The 20,799-nt window shown below is 32.4% G+C and overlaps 1 protein-coding gene across 2 annotated transcripts; it reads left to right on the top strand.

The window, feature by feature from the left end:
• The first annotated feature begins 4,869 nt into the window (after nucleotides 1-4,869).
• karr lies at nucleotides 4,870-16,436 on the top strand. Of its 2 annotated transcripts, XM_035356323.2 has the most exons (4): nucleotides 4,870-5,178; nucleotides 12,639-12,716; nucleotides 12,826-12,881; nucleotides 16,236-16,436. In XM_035356323.2, the coding sequence occupies exons 1-4, from the start codon at nucleotides 5,043-5,045 to the stop codon at nucleotides 16,404-16,406; spliced, it is 441 nt and encodes a 146-aa protein (XP_035212214.1). In that variant the 5' UTR covers nucleotides 4,870-5,042; the 3' UTR covers nucleotides 16,407-16,436. The 2 variants fall into 2 exon arrangements, with proteins under 2 accessions (XP_035212214.1, XP_035212216.1); XM_035356325.2 differs by lacking the exon at nucleotides 12,639-12,716.
• The last annotated feature ends 4,363 nt before the right edge of the window (nucleotides 16,437-20,799 follow it).

Raw genomic sequence — 20,799 nt, 5'->3', positions numbered from 1 at the left:
CTGAATTTACTGTCAGGAATAGTCCCGAAAGGCTGCCACCAATTTTAATATTACTGCTGTGGTGTAGTGGCCGAAACCGCTACAAAAAATCCTCGTTATGATATAGTGTTGAAATGAACTTCTAACCCTAGTTATAACAATAACAGAAATTTGAATAAAATAAAAACATTAACAAGTTGCATATTGAGACGATGTGGGACTTGGACACATTCAGCCCCGTAATTTCAGAAATTTGTTAACAGGAAGAATGCTCCATCGCTACTAATATGATACACCAGGAATGATAGCTCTAGCGGGCCGACTTGCCCATAACTCCAGCAGAAAAGTTTTTTCCCCCTCTTCTCAGGAAACCACATTTTATATCTCCCTGTGTTTACTTTCGCTGAACTCCGGGAGGGGGAAGATTCCTTCATAAGTGTCCATCTTCTGATCCTGATGAACCTCCGAGGTTGCAACTGGAATCATTAACAAAGGTGCCCCATTGGACAGGATTTCACCTATGGACTGAAAACTATTGCACTCTGAAATCATTCATTCTAGACAAAGAACCTCTATGCGATCTTATCACAGCCTCCCAAAAGTCTTCCATTGACTTATTTTCTGGTTGCTTTTCTTTATTATTGTGGACTAAAACTCAAAACTGAAAATAAGCGGGATAGATAAGACATACATACATCGCTGCTCTTGCTGTTCAGGCCCAGTCCTACGTAGGAACCTAATATTGCTTCTATATTCACTCCATCAAATACATTGCAACTGCCAAACTCTGCTTTATTAGTTCTTTAAATATATTTATATTTCATTTGAATTATACTTTATCTATTACAACATTCTTTTTATTTTATTCTTAGTTATGATATGTTGTGCTATATATTGTGTATGTAGGACAGCTACAGATAAATACAATATGCTGTTCCTTCCGTAAATTTACGTTTATGACTAATGGCTTTTGTGGCAAAAGACAGGGATTTGTAATACATAAAATAAATGAGTAAATAAATTTACGCTTTTGCAATGTAGTATTTATGTCAGCTGTTCCCAAACTGTGCACCGCGTCGCCCCGGGTAGCCGCGAAATATTGTGAAAGCTTCATAATTAATTTAATTAATACATTTAGCCTAACAAAAAAAAGAGTTTAGACGCTACAAATATCATAATATTTTCTGGGGTTTGTTATTACTTGATAGTGTATAAAAGAATATTCTTGCGAACGCGAGCCGGCTTCTCAATCGCACCCTATGATCGAGCTATATATATCATGGCAATCTAACCTGAGAACACGTACAAGGCTAGAACGACCTTTCCACAGCTAATTCAGTAACTGTGAAATTTTATTTGTATTGTAATATCTTGTTATTTAATAAATAACCATATTTATTGTTGAAGTGGCAAAGCCATATTTGTATTATGTTACCGTTGCTCAGCAACTTGAGAAATTGTTTTAAAATTAGGATTCTGAAGTTTTTACCAGCTAGTAGTAGTATGAAAGTTTTGCCACTAAAGAATTTATATAGAGAGGAAAATTTCCCAACAATTGCCTTTGAACCAACATTGTTCAATTTTGAGGACATTAAAGATTAAGTGATAAGCTAAATGAACAACAGACTCAAGAATTACATGATATGCTGCTGAAGTTTTCAAAAATCTTTTCTAATGAGCCTGAAAAACTCACTTAATAACGCATGATATTCAATTGACAGAAAACATCTGTAAACCATACAGAATGTCTCCTAGACAAACGGATATATTAAACACAGAAATTGATAAAATGCTTCAGCATAAAATAATTGAAATAGGAGATTCAGATTACACTTCTCTCATGATTTGAGTGGAAGTAGCAGGGTGGGATCCAAGACCTTTTATCGACTACAGAAAATTGAATAAGTTGACAAAAACACAATTCTTTCCCTTGCCTAACATCGAACAACGAGTAGAAACGGTAGCAGGCGCAAAATATATAACTCTTCTGGATTTAACAAAGAGATGCTGGCAAATACCTTTAACACCTAATGCTCAAAGATTAGAAGATTTTGTTACAAGTTTTGGCACATTTAGACCTCTACGGATGCTTTTCGGACTTAAAAATGCACCATTTTCATTTAGTAAAATGATAGCCAAAAATCCTTCACGGTTGTGAAAACTTTGCTGTTCTATATTTAGATGACGTGGCAATCTTTTCAAACACCTGGGAAGAACATCTAAGTCACCTGAAAGCCATTTTTTCCAAAATAAAGGACGCTGGTTTAACTGTTAAACCAATAAAATATAAATTTGCTCAAGATAGAGTTCAATATCTAGGACATATTCGTCGTGGTATAAGAATACCAAGTGAAGTGAAAGTAAGAGCTATTCTTGATTTTCCAGTACCATCAACAAAAAGTCAAGTCAGAGCATTTTTAGGATTAGCAGGATGTTATAATCATTACATTCCCATGTTCTTATCTATAGCAGCACCTTTAACAGAAACTTTGAAAGGAAACTTAAAGAAAGGGAAAATAAATTGGACAGAAGGGTGCACAAAAGCATTTAAAGAGCTAAAGGAGAAACTGTCTCAAAGACCTATACTACATGTACCTGATTTCAATAAGGAGTTTATTTTGCAAACTGATGCTTCAAACTCTGTTATGGGTGTCATTTTAGCTCAGAAAGATGAACGAGACAATGAACATCCAGTATTATACCTCAGTAAAATGTTTACAGAAACTGAAAAATAGTATTCTACCATAGAAAAGGAATGCGCCGCCATAATATTTGCTGTAAAGAAACTTCAGTGTTATTTAGACGGGCATACTAAATTCCTCATCATGACCGATCATAATCCCTTAGTTTGGCTCAAAAATAATGTGAGTCTAAATCCACGACTTATGAGATGGGCACTAGTACTACAACCCTACAATTACACGATCGTTCATCGAAGTGGTAAAAACCATTAAAATGTAGACGCATTAAGTCGTACTCCCTGGCCTGATTAAATAATTTGTTTCTCTATACAGATAAAAAAAATTTTTTTTGTTCCTTCCTCTCTTCCTCAGTGTATGTTATTATGTTATTTCTTATATTTAATTTCTGTATTGTGCTGATATTGTTGTTTTGAAAAAAAAAAAAAAAAAAAAACGTAAACTTTAATTTATAAAAATATTAATTAAAGTAAACTTTAATTTATAAAAATATTAATTAAAGTTTATCTGGAGGGGGAGAGGTTGTAATATCTTGTTATTTAATAAATAACCATATTTATTGTTGAAGTGGCAACGCCATATTTGTATTATGTTACCGTTGCTCAGCAACTTGAGAAATTGTTTTAAAATTAGGATTCTGAAGTTTTTACCAGCTAGTAGCAGTATAAAAGTTTTGCCACTAAAGAATTTCTTCAAATTATCTATCTCCGTGAACTAGAAATAAAATTTATGTTCTAATAAGAAGATTGCCTGTTTTGTCAATTACTGCAAAATACATTGCAGTATTATTGCTAAATTTAGCTCAGCATATCGTTTGATTCGTCTTTGCGTGTACCGACTTTCAGGGTCACGTTTGCCCCAAGTGATACCTTAGACTTACTAAATTGAAGCTTACTAGTTGGCTGAAGATGCACAGATGATTATTTTGTAACGAAATGCATAACACACGGTGTTAGAAATCTATTGTCATAATTGTACTAATTCTTAATGCTTGTAAAGTGTCATTAGACAGATTACAAATTACATCAAACGAAGAACGAAATGCGGTATTCAACGAAATATTCCTAAGAGGGAAAACCACAGTTTCAGAAAATTGGAAGTGACACCATAGACAGCTTGACTGTAATTTTTTGCCATTTTTTGACTGAATGTGCATTATTAAATAAACGCAAAATAAATATTTAAATTTAAAAAGTACATTAATCACTTTTAAACCTCTCAGCTTATTTATCAGTCGGAGATTAATTAAATTTGAAATAGAAATTAAATATATTAAGATTTTCAGAATTAGTATGAGAATCAGCTACTGTGTAGAAAGGCTGTGGAAAAGAAGTTAAAGGTTTTATGTTATGTCCAGTGACATTTGACAAATCATGTGGTAATAAATGCTATTTTTAGATTCTTTGTGCTCTTCACTTGTCATTTTGAGGCATATATTTGTAGCTTTTATTTCGTGATTTTACATATTTTATGCCTTTCCGAGATGCTACTAAATAAATAAATAAATAAAATACAAATTGACTTACTTCAGATAATTTTATTTATAAATTGTCCAAGGCACTGATAATTTTTTCAAAATACAGAGAGTCAATAATACAAATTTTGCCACCAATGAAGATGATGAAATTTCCCTCGATTTACGTCTTTGGAGGAACCATTATTTTACTTTCTTCAAACAAGCGCAAACGATTTCGTCTAAAACTGGTTGCAATAATTTCATTTTTATAAAAGAATGGAAAATGTTTTCAATGTATATTAAAGAAGCCATTTTTAAAGTTCTTTAAACAAGTGCAAACGATTTCTTCTGATATTGGTTGCAATAATTTCTTTTCTATAAAGAATGGAAGATGTATTCAATATATATTAAACTGAGCATACAGTTTCATTGATAGAATTTTTTCATGTAGAAAAGGCTAGTTTTTACGACGATTATTTGGAGAAAACTTAAGTTTCACGATGACATCTGAGTACAAAGTGATAAATAAACAAATAAAATACTTGAAAAAATATATGAACAGTAAAGCAATAAAAATCAATTAACAATTAACATGTTCTCAAATTAGATTAATATTTTACAATTGTTAAGGATAATGACATTTTAATTGGCTTAGAATAATAAGAAATTGTCGCGAATCTGGCAACAATAATGTTGAACTATAAACTTTATTCGAATTATTTGAGTCTTTTTTAAAAGAATTATGGTAATGTAAATGCTATTGACATTGAATGACAAAACGTTAAATGTTGTTTCATCGAACGAGTTATATAAAACGATATGAATGTAAATAAATGAAAATGCTTGAAGTACTTAAAGAAATTTTTAAAAGCATTTAGACAATGTAAATATTGTGCTTAATACCACCCATGAATGAAAAGGAAGAAATCGTTTATTTTTCTGTTGAAAAATATTTTAGTAAGAAAAGATGGGAAAGAATGTGTAATTATGAACGGAAAGTTTATGCCAATAAGAAAAGGAATTTTGAGCTGTTACTGTCTTTAGGTGAGTGATATTTAAAGAAATTATTCTTGCCATAAACACAAACACACACACACACACACACACACACAAAAAAAAAAAAAAAAAAAAAAAAAAAAAATTGTTAATAGACATTTTAAATGTGATGAAATCGCAGTTCATATCTTGATTTATGTGCGAAATATTTGATCCTATTGATGAAACTTTTGTGCGCACTTTAATGTTATGATCTTGATATCATGAAAATTATATTTTTTTATATTGTCGTGTAAACAGTAAAAGAGTAAATTGAAAATTTATAGTGACTTCTTTTTCATGTCTTTCAAATAGAGATCTGGAAAAGAAAGGCATTTGTGATAATCATATACCCAAAAAATGTTTATACATCTAATATTTCGAGAAAAGCCAGCACAGTTTAGACTATTAAAATTTGCTTTACTTTTCTACTTGACTTTGTATTTTAGTTTAACGAACGAACTTTTCATTATTACAATTATGTAACACACGAACACCATCTAACTCCTGGGCAAATTTCACTCTTTCTAATAATAGATTTTCTGTAGATAATGATTTTTTCTTGAATATTTAGTATTTCCCATTGTAAAAATATTCGTTAGAGCTTTATCGATATATGATTCATTATTTGGAAATGTCTAGCACATGAAACAAAATGTTCAGTTCAAGATATAATTTAATAATAACTTCATGCTATCACTTACCGTTTGCTCTTTTGTGCTTGTTGTGTTTTGTGCCGTTTGCTCTTTTGTGCTCTTTTGTTTGTCTGCTTCATTATAAGTTTGGTAAAATATATGAATGAAAGTAGAAAATAATTTAATTTATAGGTATTTTAAATAATGAAAATTGTAACCGGGGAGAGACCTAGAAACATTATATGTGTATATATATACTCCTAGGTTATGATATGTATTAAATATATGTGAAATATAATTACATATATATTATGTATTTTATATATATATTATATGTGTTTCATATATGACACTAGTATATATACAGGTGATTATAAAGTCCCGGACCCATTTTGATATTTAATAACTCATAAAATAATAAAGATATAAACAAACTTATGGCATTTATTGATGGAATAACTTATATATTTTCCTCTTCAGGTTTGAATATCTTTACTTTTGTAAATATAGTCTGCGAGTGTGATTAATTTCAGATAATTTCATTTTCCAGTCTAAATATCTGTACTTTTCTAAATATCGTCTGCTTATTAATTGCATTTTCTCTCTTTTGGTTTTGGCAACTATTGCAATGTTATGTTTACTTTTGATGTGTTTGCTCTAGTACTTTTGTATGTGATGTTTTATTCGACCGGATATTAAGGAGAATGCATACACCACAAGAGAAGGCACAGATTTGATGGTGGTTCATAGAAACGAAATCCATAATGCAAACAAAGAGAAATTGCAGAAGAATTTACCAAAAAGATCCTCCATCCAAAAGCAGCATCTTGCGGTGGAAAAAGAATTTTCTAGAAGCTGGAAGTATCGCAGATAAGAAACGTTCCGTACGTCCGTGCACAAGTGATTTTGATGTTGAGCCTGTCAGAGAGACATTTTTACACAATCCTAGAAGATCTGTGAGATCAGCGGCAAGAGAACTGGATATGTCAATTTCGACGGTGTACGAGGTTACTAAGAAAAACTTAAAACTGCATGCATATAAAGTTCAAATTGTTCAAGTTTTGGAACCGGACGATAGACCTAGGAGAATGGCCTTTGCAACAGATATGCTAAGGAGGATAGAAGATGATGCCAAATTTCTGAAGCGCATAATGTTCTAAGACGAAGCATCCTTTCATCTTTCTAGCATTGTTAATCGCCATAATGTGCGCATATGGGGATCTGAAAACCCCATGAATACCGTGAGGTATAAAGGGATTCCACAAAGGTTAATGTGTGGTGTAGACTAATGCACGACCGAGTCATTGTGCCTTTCTTTTTTACAGAAAAGACGGTCTCATCAGTCGTATACTTAGACATGTTGGAAAACTTCGTATTTCCACAACTAGAAGAGCTTCAGTTGCATGTCTTTTTGCAACAAGATGGTGCACCACTTCATTGGGGTACCATCGTTCGTAGTTCTTTGAATGACCATTTTACAGGAAGATGGATTGGGCGAGGAGGTTCAATTCTTTGGCTACCCAGATCACCTGATGTAACTCCGCTGGACTTTTTCCTTTGGGGATATGTAAAGGACAACGTTTACAGGAGAATAGTGTCGAATATTGATGACCTAAAAGCCAGAATTACAACCGCAGTAGCCTCTGTGGATGCTGACATGCTTGCCGGTACCTGGAGTGAAATTGAATATCGACTTGATATTCTCCGTGCGACGAAGGGGGCACACGTGGAAGTTCATTGACAAGGGTCATGAAACTTTTTAAGTCTATCTAACCATTTATGTTACTAATTTTAATCTATCTTTATTATTTTATGAGTTATTAAACATCAAAATGGGTCCGGGACTTTATAAACACCCTGTATTTCATATATGACACTATGGAAGGAATAATTTTGCAGAAAATATTGACTTTTAATGCACTGGATCAATCAGAAGCGAAGTGGATAAAGCTGCAAAGCATGACAGCTTGCTCGAAGTCAGCTTCTAGAGGTTTTATGAGATGACTGCTTGAGATTTTCCGAAAGAAAAAAAGGGAAATGATTTCATTTAGGAAAAAAAACCGCTTTATGAACGCAGCCTTTCTCTCCGAAGAATATAAGAATATCCAATGACATCATCTGATTGCTTGATAATAGCTTGAAAGTTCAAATCTGGGGAGTTGTTTTGCACAGTCTAGGCTCTGAGGCACATCATCCAACTTTCGAAGCCACAAGATTTTATTATTTGGATGGTTCTCTTTTGCGTTTTTAGTGTAATGTTTTTTAAAACAAAACGTGCCCTCTCCGAGATTCGAACAATGGAGTTTTTGATTGTTAGCCGTATGTTGTGCTTCTAATTACACTATGAAGACACGTGATCTGGACAAAGAACATGCATTGCAATTAAAGTCTAAAACGTCCACATAAATAGTGAAAACTTAGGGAAAATCACTACGCAGTTGACAGTAAAATTGCCCGTGGCAATAAACATGCTAAAAATGCAATAAAGCATTTATTATGCTAGTGAAATAAACCTATCGAGTAATATCTCTATTTAGACTTTTTCTAACCCAGACAGAAGCGGAAATATGCCTTAACTGTCGACAAGTCTTCATTTTTACCCTTTTTACAAATAAATATAAAGGAAATCAAATTTGTGTTTTTCCCTCTCAGCTCTTCCATAAAAATAATTATATAATTTGTATTAGCTTATCTTTCCAATTGTCCTCTCCTAAGAGCTACATTTTAATTGCAGTTCTTTTTATTTCACTTTTCAGCGCGGGAAGATTTTTTTTAATGTCTTAGAAAAATTATGCATTATATTAAAATACAGAGTGACTAAAACATTCTAATTTAATATGGAGGGTGGTTTAAATTGAAGCATGTCTATATAAAACTGGCAATAAACGATAAGTCTGTAAAACTGGCAATAAGCAATAAGTCTGCTGATCTGTCAATTGAAGTTAAAGCATTTACTTAAATTCGGATGATCATGCATGTTCAAGGATGAAATCATTGACTCTATTCTCTCATTTATAAAGAAGTGTGTAAAATTGCAGACTGTGTTGCAGATGAACTGAGAGGATATATTTCTAGGTACACACGAAATGCTTGCTGCGTGCCAGGCTTCGCAGGAACGAGTGTCAATAAATAGTTCAAATTTGCATTTCAAATAAAATTGCACTTCGCGGTAGTCTTAAATGCCTTACCATAAGCTTGAATGATAAGTATGAATAATGATGGTATTTCACTTCTCATAAGCAATATATCTGGCGTATTTTTTAATAATTTAATCTAGTCCTATCCAGTTTCATTACAATAACCTTAGAATCAAATAAATAACTAAAATACAGACATTTAAAAGTGTGCCTGAATAAAATGTTAGGAAAGCTTTGCACAATTTGAAGTAATCGAACAATATAGTCGATTACTTCAAAAGTAAGCGCAATTTGAAGTAATCGAACAATATAGTCGATTACTTCAAATTGCGCGAAATTTAGATTTAGCATTAAATTCAAACTATAGAGTAGAATTTAGAACCTCTCTGTGCAGAAGATATTGAATTCAGATAGGGATTTTGAAGTAAAAAATCATTTCTTCGAAAGATATCCTGTTTAATGACAAATCCTTTTACATCACAGACCCCAAAATCGATTCATCCTCCGCACTGAATTATTTCTATTGTTTTGGCTAATCTCGCTTGTCAGATATCAGAGAAAACCCACGGAATTCATCGAGGCAAGGAGACAAGATCGCGCCCGTTGATGGCAATACCCTTCGGCACCATATAGGGGAGAGTACGAGTTTGTTCAGTTCCGCCCCGAATTTTGAAGGAAAACGCCCTTGGGGACACGAGCCGAGGGCCTTCCACACCCCTCTTCTCCTACCTCATTAACCTCTCGAGAGGACTTTCGGTTCGCAGCATATTTAGAGTGTCCCATGTCACGCGGACACTATACATTTTACAAACATCCATGCCTTCTCCGGGATTCGAGCCCAGGCTCTTCGATACGGCAGTCAAAGTCACTAACTGGGCGGCCTGAATTATTTCTTCTATTGATTAATAATATATCATTTTGAGGTTTTGCTTGGGTTGGTTTATCTGTTTTGGTTATAATTAAATCAGTTTGGAACCTATTTCTACCTAGCCGGTTCACTAGATATTTCGTAAAATATATATGCATGTACGATAACACTGCAATGTTTTCCAGAGTTTTCTTTTTTAAAAAAAATTCGATACGTAATTTTTATTTAACATCGAAGCAATGTTTTATTAATTTTTCCGAACATATTCTAGTTTAACGATAAAATTGATCGTCGCTTTATTTTTCCATCATTGGATAGATTAGAAAAGAATCTTCTGAAGGAGGATTATTCGATATGTGAACTGCAAAATACACATTTTAGGAGAGTCTTCAACCGATCGATAGGGTGTTAATAATCGTAAGTGCTGACAGTAATCGCAGAGCGGGTGGCAATAGTAGATTTTTAAAAAGAAAAGTGTCAGGCTTGTTTTTATAGTCAAATACTGTAGAGAAAGTACAAGAAGACGACATCTTTGTGGAGGTTTTTAAATCGTCAAAACCACAATCAAATACGCTTTAGATGATCTTGTAATGTAGTCAAATTTGTCGAAAACGGAAACATGAAAATTTTTATTGCTTTTGCCGGGATTCGTGTACGTGACCTCCCAGCTATTAGTTGAACGTGTTTCTAATTTCACTACGAAGATATGTGATAATAAGTGAGGAGAATTCCTTACAGTCTTATACTATCGAATATATCGAAATACCTTGAAAGAAAAGCGACTTCAGTAATTTACTGCTAAGTTGATTATAAGAAATAATTTTCGTACGTTTTTTAATTAAATGAAAAAAAATTGTTTTCAAGCTGTCACATTATTTTTCATCATGAATAACTAAATCTAAAAGCATGGTGGTGCTTTTATAAAAGCGTTAGAGAGAACTGACATACATAAAAACTATTAATTTCAATTCATTTAAATATCTTTTGAATAATTTCGATTTAAAACTCGCCCCTCATTATTTAACGCATACAAACTCCCCGCGATCCACAAATATACAACACGGGCCTTATAAAGTAAATTAATTAAAACATTAAACATGACATGCATTAATAAAACAAACAAAAACAGAGAAAATCATTCTAGATTTCACAAAATGTGATAAGTTCACTGGCGAGGTCACGCCTAGCATCTTTAAATTGTTCTGCATTCATAGTCTCGAACCGTTGAAAGTGGGATAGGAAATAATTAAATGTTCTGCTTCTTGAGGTTCTTTTTCGAACAATCAAATATGTTACTTGATCTTAGATGGAAGCAAAACAGGTAACTTGCAAATTTACAGTGACCACATAAAAATTGATATATTTTAAAATTACTAAAGAAGAAAGACTTGGAATATAATCTATGGTTCATTGATGGAAAGAATTTTTTAGCTACTCAGTAGTACAATATGAAACATATTCTTCATTTCACTTAGATAAAAGCTTCTAATAATAAAAGAACTTCCATTAACTCTAATTTAAGGCATTTTTAGCAAAATAAAAGCATTTTCATAAATTCTATGATTACCATGCACATCAGCAAAATGAATATCAGTTCTCGTATTTCCAAGTGAACGACAGCTAAGGAAGTTTGAATTACTTATTTGTTACTGTTGGTATTAATTTTCAAGTGTAGAGAAGGAAAAGAGTCAGAGCATATAAGGTACCTTCAGATTGCAGTCCCATAATTCTTGATCCACTTGACGGCAAGATAAATGCAGAGTTTTGTTTGAAAACCCGTGCATTCTCGTACGGTTTGAAAACCCGTGCATTCTCGTACGGTTTGAAAACCCGTATGAATACGGTATTTAAAAACGCAAACTTCGGTTTGGACTTAAAAAAAAACTTAAATTTGAGATCAACCTATTGTTTATTTTACAGTCATCTATAAAGCAAACTACATGCAATTACTTTTCAGCAGTCTCTTTCATAATAGCTGAAATTTATGGGCTCTAAAGAAGCTGGAAGAGAAATTTTCGAGAAGGATACATTTCTGTTAATACAGTCTTCCAAAGCATCAGTTGGCATTGCGTCAAAAATATTACTCATGTATTCAGTTTCGAAACTCCTGAGAAAGCAAAAGTAGTCACATAGCTTAGTTCTCTATAACCACTAATAATACGAAGAAGAATTCTTTCTCAGATTTCTTTTGTAAATCTTCTTTGCAAGAACATGTTCCCAAGCACGAGAGTCATACGAACTACACTGTTTATACTACGTTGGTTTCTTGACTTCATACCTTATTCCAAAAGTGGTTTTTGCAATTCAGTGAAGACCATTAATAATTTTTTTAGCATTCACTAGAAAGTTATTTAGTCGGCTCTTTCTATGTGAAGTTTAGGTCGAGTATGACTACAAGGTTTTTAAAATGTTTTACGAATTCCAAGAGTAAATCATTGAGAATCAAAAAGAGCAATATTTTTTCATCAAAATTTCAAGAAGTTAACAAGATTTTATTTTTAATCGTGTAAGATTAAGGATGTTGTGATTCATAAAAAGAACTTTTTTTAAATTTTTAATGTATTTAACTAAAATCTTATAAGAGTATGAAAACTTTGAACCTAATGCATTGTAATATAAGTACATCCATCTATACGTATATTGAGATACACCTCTGCATTGAGATACACATAAACATACATTTCAACTTCACAGAGTGTGAGAAAGAATTCTTCATACTTCCTTCCTGTTTTGGTTAATTGTTGCTAGTGAAATGCTAGGATTGATTTAAATATTCCATTTATAAGTAAATTTGATAGATAAAGCTAAAATCTTATTATTTTATTTTAGGACTTGAACCTGAAATGCCTGATTTTATGAAACATATTAGAAATGAGAATAAGAAATTCTACCAGCAAACTTTGCAAAGTACATTTAATTAATTTAGTATATTATTTTTAACTTAGTAAATTCTTTCTACGGATGATACTTTATTTGTAGAATTATCTGCTAAAGTATTTCTTTGCTTTCCTTTCAGATAATCGTACGAAAGATATAAAATCAAATCAACATAAAGCATGCCTGGATAAAGAAGTAAATTCTTTCGCAATTTTTTTTCTTTAGACTTGCAGAATCATATGCTTAAAGAAAACTTAAATATTATTTTTAGATATAATTAATTATTTTGATTTTTCTAAATTAATTAATTCTAAAATCTTGCATATAATGTAATGCAAAAGTCATTTAATGTAAATGAATTTAACGAAATACTAAATTTGATTTTAGGTGTATTGGAAGGTGACTTTTATCCTTCATTAATGCAAATCCGTTTTAAAATATTATTCTTGATTTCTTCAAATTTCTCTTTTTAGTTAAAAGCTTCTAGATGTCTCCAGAATATGTTATAAATATTATAATGATCTTATTTTCTTAGCCCCGAATATCAAGGAAAAAATTATTTACTTTTATTATTTGCATTATTGAAAAGTAAGATTTCTCAATATGTTATTCCTAATTATTTGACTTGTCCAAAATTTTATGTAGTAGTATTTTATACAAAAATGCAAATGATTGTAAATTATATAACACTATTTCATGATACCAAAGTGCATCGAATTAGAATAAAATAAACGAAACTGCCTTAAAAGAATTTTATAGCACTTCATTTATTCCAGTATCAGAACTTAAAGTTAGCTTTTACTGCTATTCTTTATATTATCCTTGTTCCTTAAACGCTTATCTAATTTTGTTTTTTGAGTTTAAATAATTATATATTTTACATCCTGTTTAAAAGAATGAAATGTGAAAATTAAATTAACGTAAAGTAATGCTGTGTAAATATTTGAAAAATCATGAAAATATTGCATAAATACTTAGCTCTAATAATTCTGTAGAAAACATGTCTTTATTTTAATACAATCTTCAAAATTCTTCAAAATATGTCTGTGGAGAAAGTGTATCCTTTATTTGTAGAGAATTTAAAGTAAGATATTCATTCATATTTTCAAAATATGCTAGTATTATCATAAAAACTAAAATACTACCCATTTATAAATTGCATTTTTCTGAACTTCAAAAAATCTGATGTGTACACCACATCCTTGTACGGAATATTAAATTATACGCATTTTTTCTTGCATTTCCTTTAAACTTATTCGATTGAATTAAATCTACTTCGCCGACAGCGCATAAACCACAATAAAATAAATGCATTCTTTAAAATTCACTCTAGTATTTGTTTACCATAGCGACACTTTGGCGCTAGATTCACTTAACAGTATTAATAAATATATAACAGTTAACTTATATAATAATTATATAACGGAAAGTAAGTTAAATTTCGTTCATATTATAACTCATAATGCAAAAAATTTATATCATTTAAAGAATAGAATTATCTAATCGTTGCCACATGTTCTATTCAAATACTATAATAAAGCTACAATGATGTATAAAAGAAATTAAGAAAACAAAACAAAAAAGAAACAGTTTTTCACAGACGATTGAGTATTTCTAATTTAATTAATTCCGTTCTCACTTCGCGAGAAGGCAAAAATACATAAAAACTCAAAATATCTATATTAAAAATTACGAAGTAAATCTTAAACACTTATTTCCTCGAAAAAATTCAAGAAAGAATTAAGCATGATTTAATTAGCAATAATAAATGAATGCCTTATCTTTATTGTTGCGAAGCTAAATTTCTCTAGATTGGCAACAAATCCACTAGTCTCCTGTTTCAAATGTAAACATCAATGGCCGCCATTAAAAAAAGGCTTAGCGGCACTTAGACAACTTTAAAATTGTTGATAATTCTAAAAATATTGTATACAGATTTACTAAAGGCATAAAAACCTTAACCGTATCAGGACTTGTGTTCCTCTTTACTTGCTTTGGAAACATGACTCGGAACAGGGAGCTTACTCAAGCTATGTTCAATAAATGGTGAAGTAAACAATACACACAGGAAGGGTATACGAAACCCTTTATTTTTCTATCTTTACAGAGATTTCCGGAACTTCGGAATACAGAGACCAACCACTTGTGGTCTGAACGTAAGAATATAAAACTACTAACTAAAACTCTAACTAAAACTAACTTTGGATTAATATACAAGTGCCTAACTTTAAGATTGGCCGTTATTTAACAAAATCCGTATGTAGTACAGAGAGCTGCTAAAACTACGATACGTTTGAAATTATCAAGAGGACTAAACCTCTGGCCTTGAAGGCAACCAGCAACCGAGTAAAACTACTATGGCCAGCGGCCTGCTTCTAATAACTCCTTCCTCTCTCTTGCTTGGCAAAAAGCCACAACTTAAGTACTTGGCGTTAGCAAGACAGTTTTGCATAAATAAGTTAGAGCTTTTAATTCTGGCCAGAAGTAGAAAATAAGAAGTGATAGTAAAGATTTAAAATAAAATAAACGTTAGTAAAACTTAGGATCCTTACAACCGGAAGATAAAAACAACATAATACAATCATTTTTAAAGCAAAAAATGTACAATTTACAAACATATAAGAGTAAAGAAACTGAGATCACTGAGCCGGGTAACAGGATGGATATATATATATATATATATATATAAATATATTTATATACGTTTGGTGCGGCCGATTGCAACCAAAATACGAGATGCACATCTACATGTTATAGCTGTCCTATATACAAAATTTCAACGTTCTGAGGCTACTCGTTTTTGAGTTATGCGAGATACGTACGTACATACGGTTCGTACAGACGCCACGAAAACTTCTCTTCAGAATTAATTTTAAAGCAGTTTTATAATTTTTTTGAAGGAAAAGAGTATTTTATTCTGTCCTTACGTACAGATATCACGCAAAAACATCGTTAAATTGCATTCGATAGCGGTCAAAATGGATATTTTCGTTGAATGCTGCCTGAAACTTTTCGCGATTACAATACTTCCTTTTTACTTCGTACAAGGAAGTAAAAAAAGTCATGTAACATATTTTAAAATAGGAATAGGTTTATCAACGCGGAAACAACGAATTATCATTTACAGTTAGAATTAAAATGTTTATTACAAAGTCGAAGCTTTGCTTGACTTAGAAAATAAAAAATCTTTAAATGTTAAAACTATAGTTAACTCTCACTGCTTTAATTTTTTTTAATTACTCTCTACTCAAATCTAATCATAGTAGTTTAAGCTTTCCCGCTTGCTTAAGAAAGCTTATGTTGAACAGCAAACGTGAATCACGATTTTATCTGTTAAACTGGATTCCTTGAACTTAAATAGTAATTAAACAAACAAAGAACCTTATATTTATGCAAGTGTACTATTTTGAAAAAAAATTATTTTGACTTCGCTTATTTTCATATTCTCAATCTTGAGGTCTATTTTTTAACTTCAATCAAGGTCTCATGACTTTTTTTTTTTTTTGTTTGTTTGTTTCTATAATTTAAAAAATTTTCTTCGCTTTACAGGGAATCAGAGAGCAAGATAATAACAGTGTTTCAGGTTTTCAGAACTCTCCTTCAGCAGCAGAATATTTCAAAAATATGATTCCAAGAACTGAAAGCCATTTAGAGAATTTGACTTCTCTGAGTGTATTATTAGAAAAACACATAAAACAACAAGAAAGTTCTGCCGTCTAAATAAACGAAATATTCTATTTTTAAAATGCGTTACTTGTATTTAATAATTTGTGTACATATCACCAGGAATGAACCAACCTTTTAAAAATCAACATTCTAAGCAGGTAAAAATGTCTGGTATATAAACTCCATGAATGAGGTTTAAACTATCCGAAGATAAGAACTTCACGAGCATTTTATGAAATTAACTTGAATTTAAGTGCATATTTTAGAACTAAGTGATACAATTACTGTCTTTCCTTTTCTACATTAACTAAAATCTAATTTTAGATGTAAAATCTTTAATAGAAAAAGTGTTTTTTACCATTTATGAAATATGCTTTGTTAATTTCTTTCTTTTATCTAAGAATCTAATAAATATTACAATATATATGTCTTTTTAAAAATTCTCAGCGAGAATGCCAAACATATCTACATAGAGATGATAATATTTTATATATATTATTTAAACTTCAGGTAAAAATTCAGCAATCTCTCTCTAAGATGACAAACTATTCCTCTAAAACAGGGTTTCTCAACCGGTGGTACGCAAGAAAAAAATAGGTGGTACGCAAAGAAGCAAAGTATTTTTAACTATTAAATTCAAAAATTAGAACTACAACATTCTGATTGAGATTTTTTCTCAAACACTCATAAATTTATGCCATCTGAGCTTTGTTCAAGAGGGGTGGTGGTAATAGTACGTTGTAGTGGTGGTACTAAAGGTTTTCAATAGCAATTGTTAATTTGCATAAGGATTTACTCTTATTTCATTCAAGTTACTTAAGGTTCTTAGAACCTGTTAAAGGAAAGTACTGAAAGAGGAGTACAGTTTATTCATATATTAATTCCTTTGTTTCAATAAAATTACGAATTCATTGCAAATATAAGTAGTGTAATGTTGCGCGCTTCCAACCTGCACGCAACAATAGTGGTGACTGCTGAGAACTGGAAAGTAGACAAAGTCTTGAGAAGGGTTTAAATACCTTTTTATTCAACTTTAGAAATTACAAATGCGTGCTCTTGACGCTCACAAACTACGCCGATCCGGCGGTAAAATAAAAATAAGAAACTGAAAAGAGATAATAACAAGTGACTAACTACGAGGCTCTCTAAACGTAACTAACCTCACCGCGTTCTAAAATACCGCTGATAATTCAGCAAACTCTGAATATTACGTTGAAATAATTAACAATCTGCCGAGACAAGCACACAGGCCGAAACGCGTGGTTCTTCAATTTCTAACTAGCCACCTCCATGCTCATGAAGCAAGAAAGCACACCTTCGAACTCGTATCCCTTCTATTTAACTCAGATTACTTCCGCTGACAATTTGAATCCTTGCGCGTTCTACTAAAATTTACATACTCTGGCATTGGCAATTCCAGGGGAAAGTAAGGCTTGACAGGAAAGATAGTTTAAACTTAAAATAAATGTTAGTTAAAATAAATATAAACCCTACATTTGCCGCTGCCAGAATTTGGTAAACTTGGAAGCAGGTCCTAGAAACGACTTGTTGAAAAGTTTCCACAATTCTGAACTAAATTTTAAGAGCCTCGTTTACATAAAAAAAAAAAAAATCTGTTGTCTCACAAAAGGTAGAATAAATTTCTGTAGATACTTATTTAATTCTCTCTTCTTACAGCAACCTTTCCTGGACTTCAGCAATCAATCTGCTCCTCTTCCTTCCAGCATCTGGAAGGAATAAGTATCAGTATCTTTCTAAATACATTATAATTTACACTTTCTTGACACTGAATAAGTTTTTGTTTTTGAACGATTTATTTTCCTTAGTTACTGCTTAATTCACATTCATTCAAGTATTCAAACATGAATTTAACTTTACCCTGGCTCTCCACCATGTGTGGTGTCAAACGGGAATATTCGTGTTTTAGTATTGCAACACTTCCCATAACCACAATGATTTGTTAGAATTCAACGACCAAATAGACACACCTTACTCGACATTCTACAACTCAATGAGCTACTTTAACATTCTTAAAATTCAAGTGTAGGCGGAGAACCCTACAAAACACATTCATTCTAAATTCCCCCTCATTCATCTTTAGACATGCAGGCTTTCGCTCTAAAGCATGATTTTATCTACAGTTTAATATTTAAATTTGAATTCATTTCTTTCGAGCATTTACTTTTAGCATGTAAAATTTCATGCTTCTGGACTAAATTCTACTTTTACATAACTTTCAAGTATTTACGTATATTTACAAAATTCTAATACATATGATTTTTACAATTTACCATGAAAGAAATAAGAGAAAATTAAATTTTTTACTTTACTCATTCTTCGCCAAGCTGGCGGCACTGAAACTAAAGTTCTTATTAATACAAGAATACGAAGTTATTTTTATCTTCGGCCAAATTTTGGCTTTAACATAACAGAATTAGTCTTTCGACCAACAGAAACTGCTTGTTCTTAGATTTTATACTTAAAGAAAATAATACTTTTACCTTAGCTAAATAAAGTAAAAGAAAACTAAGTCTCAACCGAGACACATTGACTTCCGTCAAAACATAGAACTTCGTATTTACGCATAACATTTCGGAACAAAAGAAAAAAAAATTATAGAGGATTTTAACTTATCTTTGAGTTTTCGATGATTGGAACTCCGACATCCTCTTCTGGCAGAACTGCTCCCACGTTATAGGTTTCATCGACGTCAGTCTTCTCCTTAGTGTCCTCCGAGTGTCGTCCACGTTGCTTTTTCTTTTTCGCCCTCTGCATGCTGGCCTCTTGGAGTGGTAGTCGTCGGGTTGCTGTCTTTTCCGTTTATCCCCTGGACGGCTGGTCTTGGAGTCCTCCGGTCTGGGATCATGCTTGAATTTCTTCTGTTGGTGGTGGTCTTTTCGTTCCTCCTGCTGTCTTTTCGTTCTCGGGAACGGCGGCCTTGTTTGCACCTGACTCTCTGGCCCTGGAAGCGTTCTCCTTGATGTAGAATTTCTACTGCGATACGTTGTAAGTGGTGTTTTCCTCTTTACCAAAGTTTCTTTACGCGGCGGCTTTGCATTCTTGTATTTCTTAAATGCTGGAGTCTGACCGTTTTCTTTTCTTCTTTTCGGTACCGTCGCATGGGTTGTAGAAGGGCTAGGTTTCTCTTCAGTTCTCTGCTTCTTGGGTGGTGGAACGGGTGACGTTACTTCTGGACCTTCTACTTCTTTTACGCTTGAGTCCTGCAAGAAACTTTTAAGGATTTCAAAATCATTTTGATTATAATATTTTTTCACCTGGTCGGGACTTGCTTTACAGACTTCCCCTCTCTCGTTCTTAAGGTACAATACGACTCCCTTAATTTTCTGAATTACATAGGGGCCTTCAAATTATGGAGCTAACTTTGCAGTAAAATTGTCTGGGGCACTTGATAAAGAAAATTTCCCCTTCAACACTTTATCCCCAACTTTAAAATCTGCTTCACGGCGTTTTATATCATAATATAACTTTTGTCTATTTCTTGCCGTATCCGAGCTTTTAACCGCCTGGTCAATAAGTGTTTGCACGTCTTTCTGTTTAAATTCTTGCTCTCTTTGTTGCACAAAGAATAATTTATCTAATGGCGTAATTAACTCCCGTCCTAAAAATAATTCTGCTGGGGTTTTTCCCGTAGTATCGTGATTTGCCGTTCTTAAAGCATAAGCTAAATCATTTATGTAGCCAAAACAGCGCTTGTGATGTGTGCTAACATAACTTCGAATTATTTTTACAATGTTTTTATTAACTCTTTCTGCTATGTTTGCCTGTGGTCTATACGGAACTATTTTGATATGGCGTATGCCAAGTCCAGTGCATATGTTTTCAAATATTTGACTAACGAATTGTTTACCGTTATCGCTAATGACTTTTATCGGTGCACCGTATTTTAAAATGTATCTGTGTAAGAATGCATCTGCGACTGTTTTGGCTGACGCGCGTTTAAGTGGAACAATTTCTATCCATTTTGAAAAATGATCTACAATTACCAAAAGAAAACGATTTTTATTTAACTCGCTCTGGGGGAAAGGACCAAGAAGATCGATGCCTAAAATTTCATTCGGAAATGTAGCGCGAATGCTATTTAAGTACCCGGCCGGGCTGTAATTAATATCATTTATTAACTGACATTGATTGCAAGACCTGACATACGCAGTTACTATTTTGTATAATTGCGGGAAATATACCGCCTCGCGTACCCTTTTTAAAGTCTTTCTGACCCCTAAATGACCCGCTGTTTTCGCGTCGTGTAATTCCTTCAAAATGCTTAATCGAAGCGAGGCTGGGATGACTGGTTTGTACTCGAGATTTTCGTTTGTTGTTTTCGTATAAAGTAATAAATTATCTATTATTTCATAGTTTTCTGCTCTATTTCTTATCGCATCGATATCTGTGTGCTCAAAGCTTTCGGGGTGTTTCAAATATGCATAGA

The sequence above is a fragment of the Stegodyphus dumicola genome, chromosome 6 (assembly GCF_044657685.1).
Source record: "Stegodyphus dumicola isolate Sdum_Otavi_A_Nest chromosome 6, ASM4465768v1".
NCBI classification, from domain to species: Eukaryota; Metazoa; Arthropoda; class Arachnida; order Araneae; family Eresidae; genus Stegodyphus; species Stegodyphus dumicola.
This window is presented reverse-complemented; position numbering and strand designations above follow the sequence as displayed.

What these genes read in the sequence shown, in the direction of transcription:
- karr (XM_035356323.2), top strand. Translation starts at nt 5,043, where the DNA reads ATGAATGAAAAGGAAGAAATCGTTTATTTTTCTGTTGAAAAATATTTT. An exon ending in TGAGCTGTTACTGTCTTTAG is followed by an intron (nt 5,179 to 12,638) that starts GTGAGTGATATT and finishes ATTTTATTTTAG; the next exon opens with GACTTGAACCTGAAATGCCT. An exon ending in AAGCATGCCTGGATAAAGAA is followed by an intron (nt 12,882 to 16,235) that starts GTAAATTCTTTC and finishes TTCGCTTTACAG; the next exon opens with GGAATCAGAGAGCAAGATAA.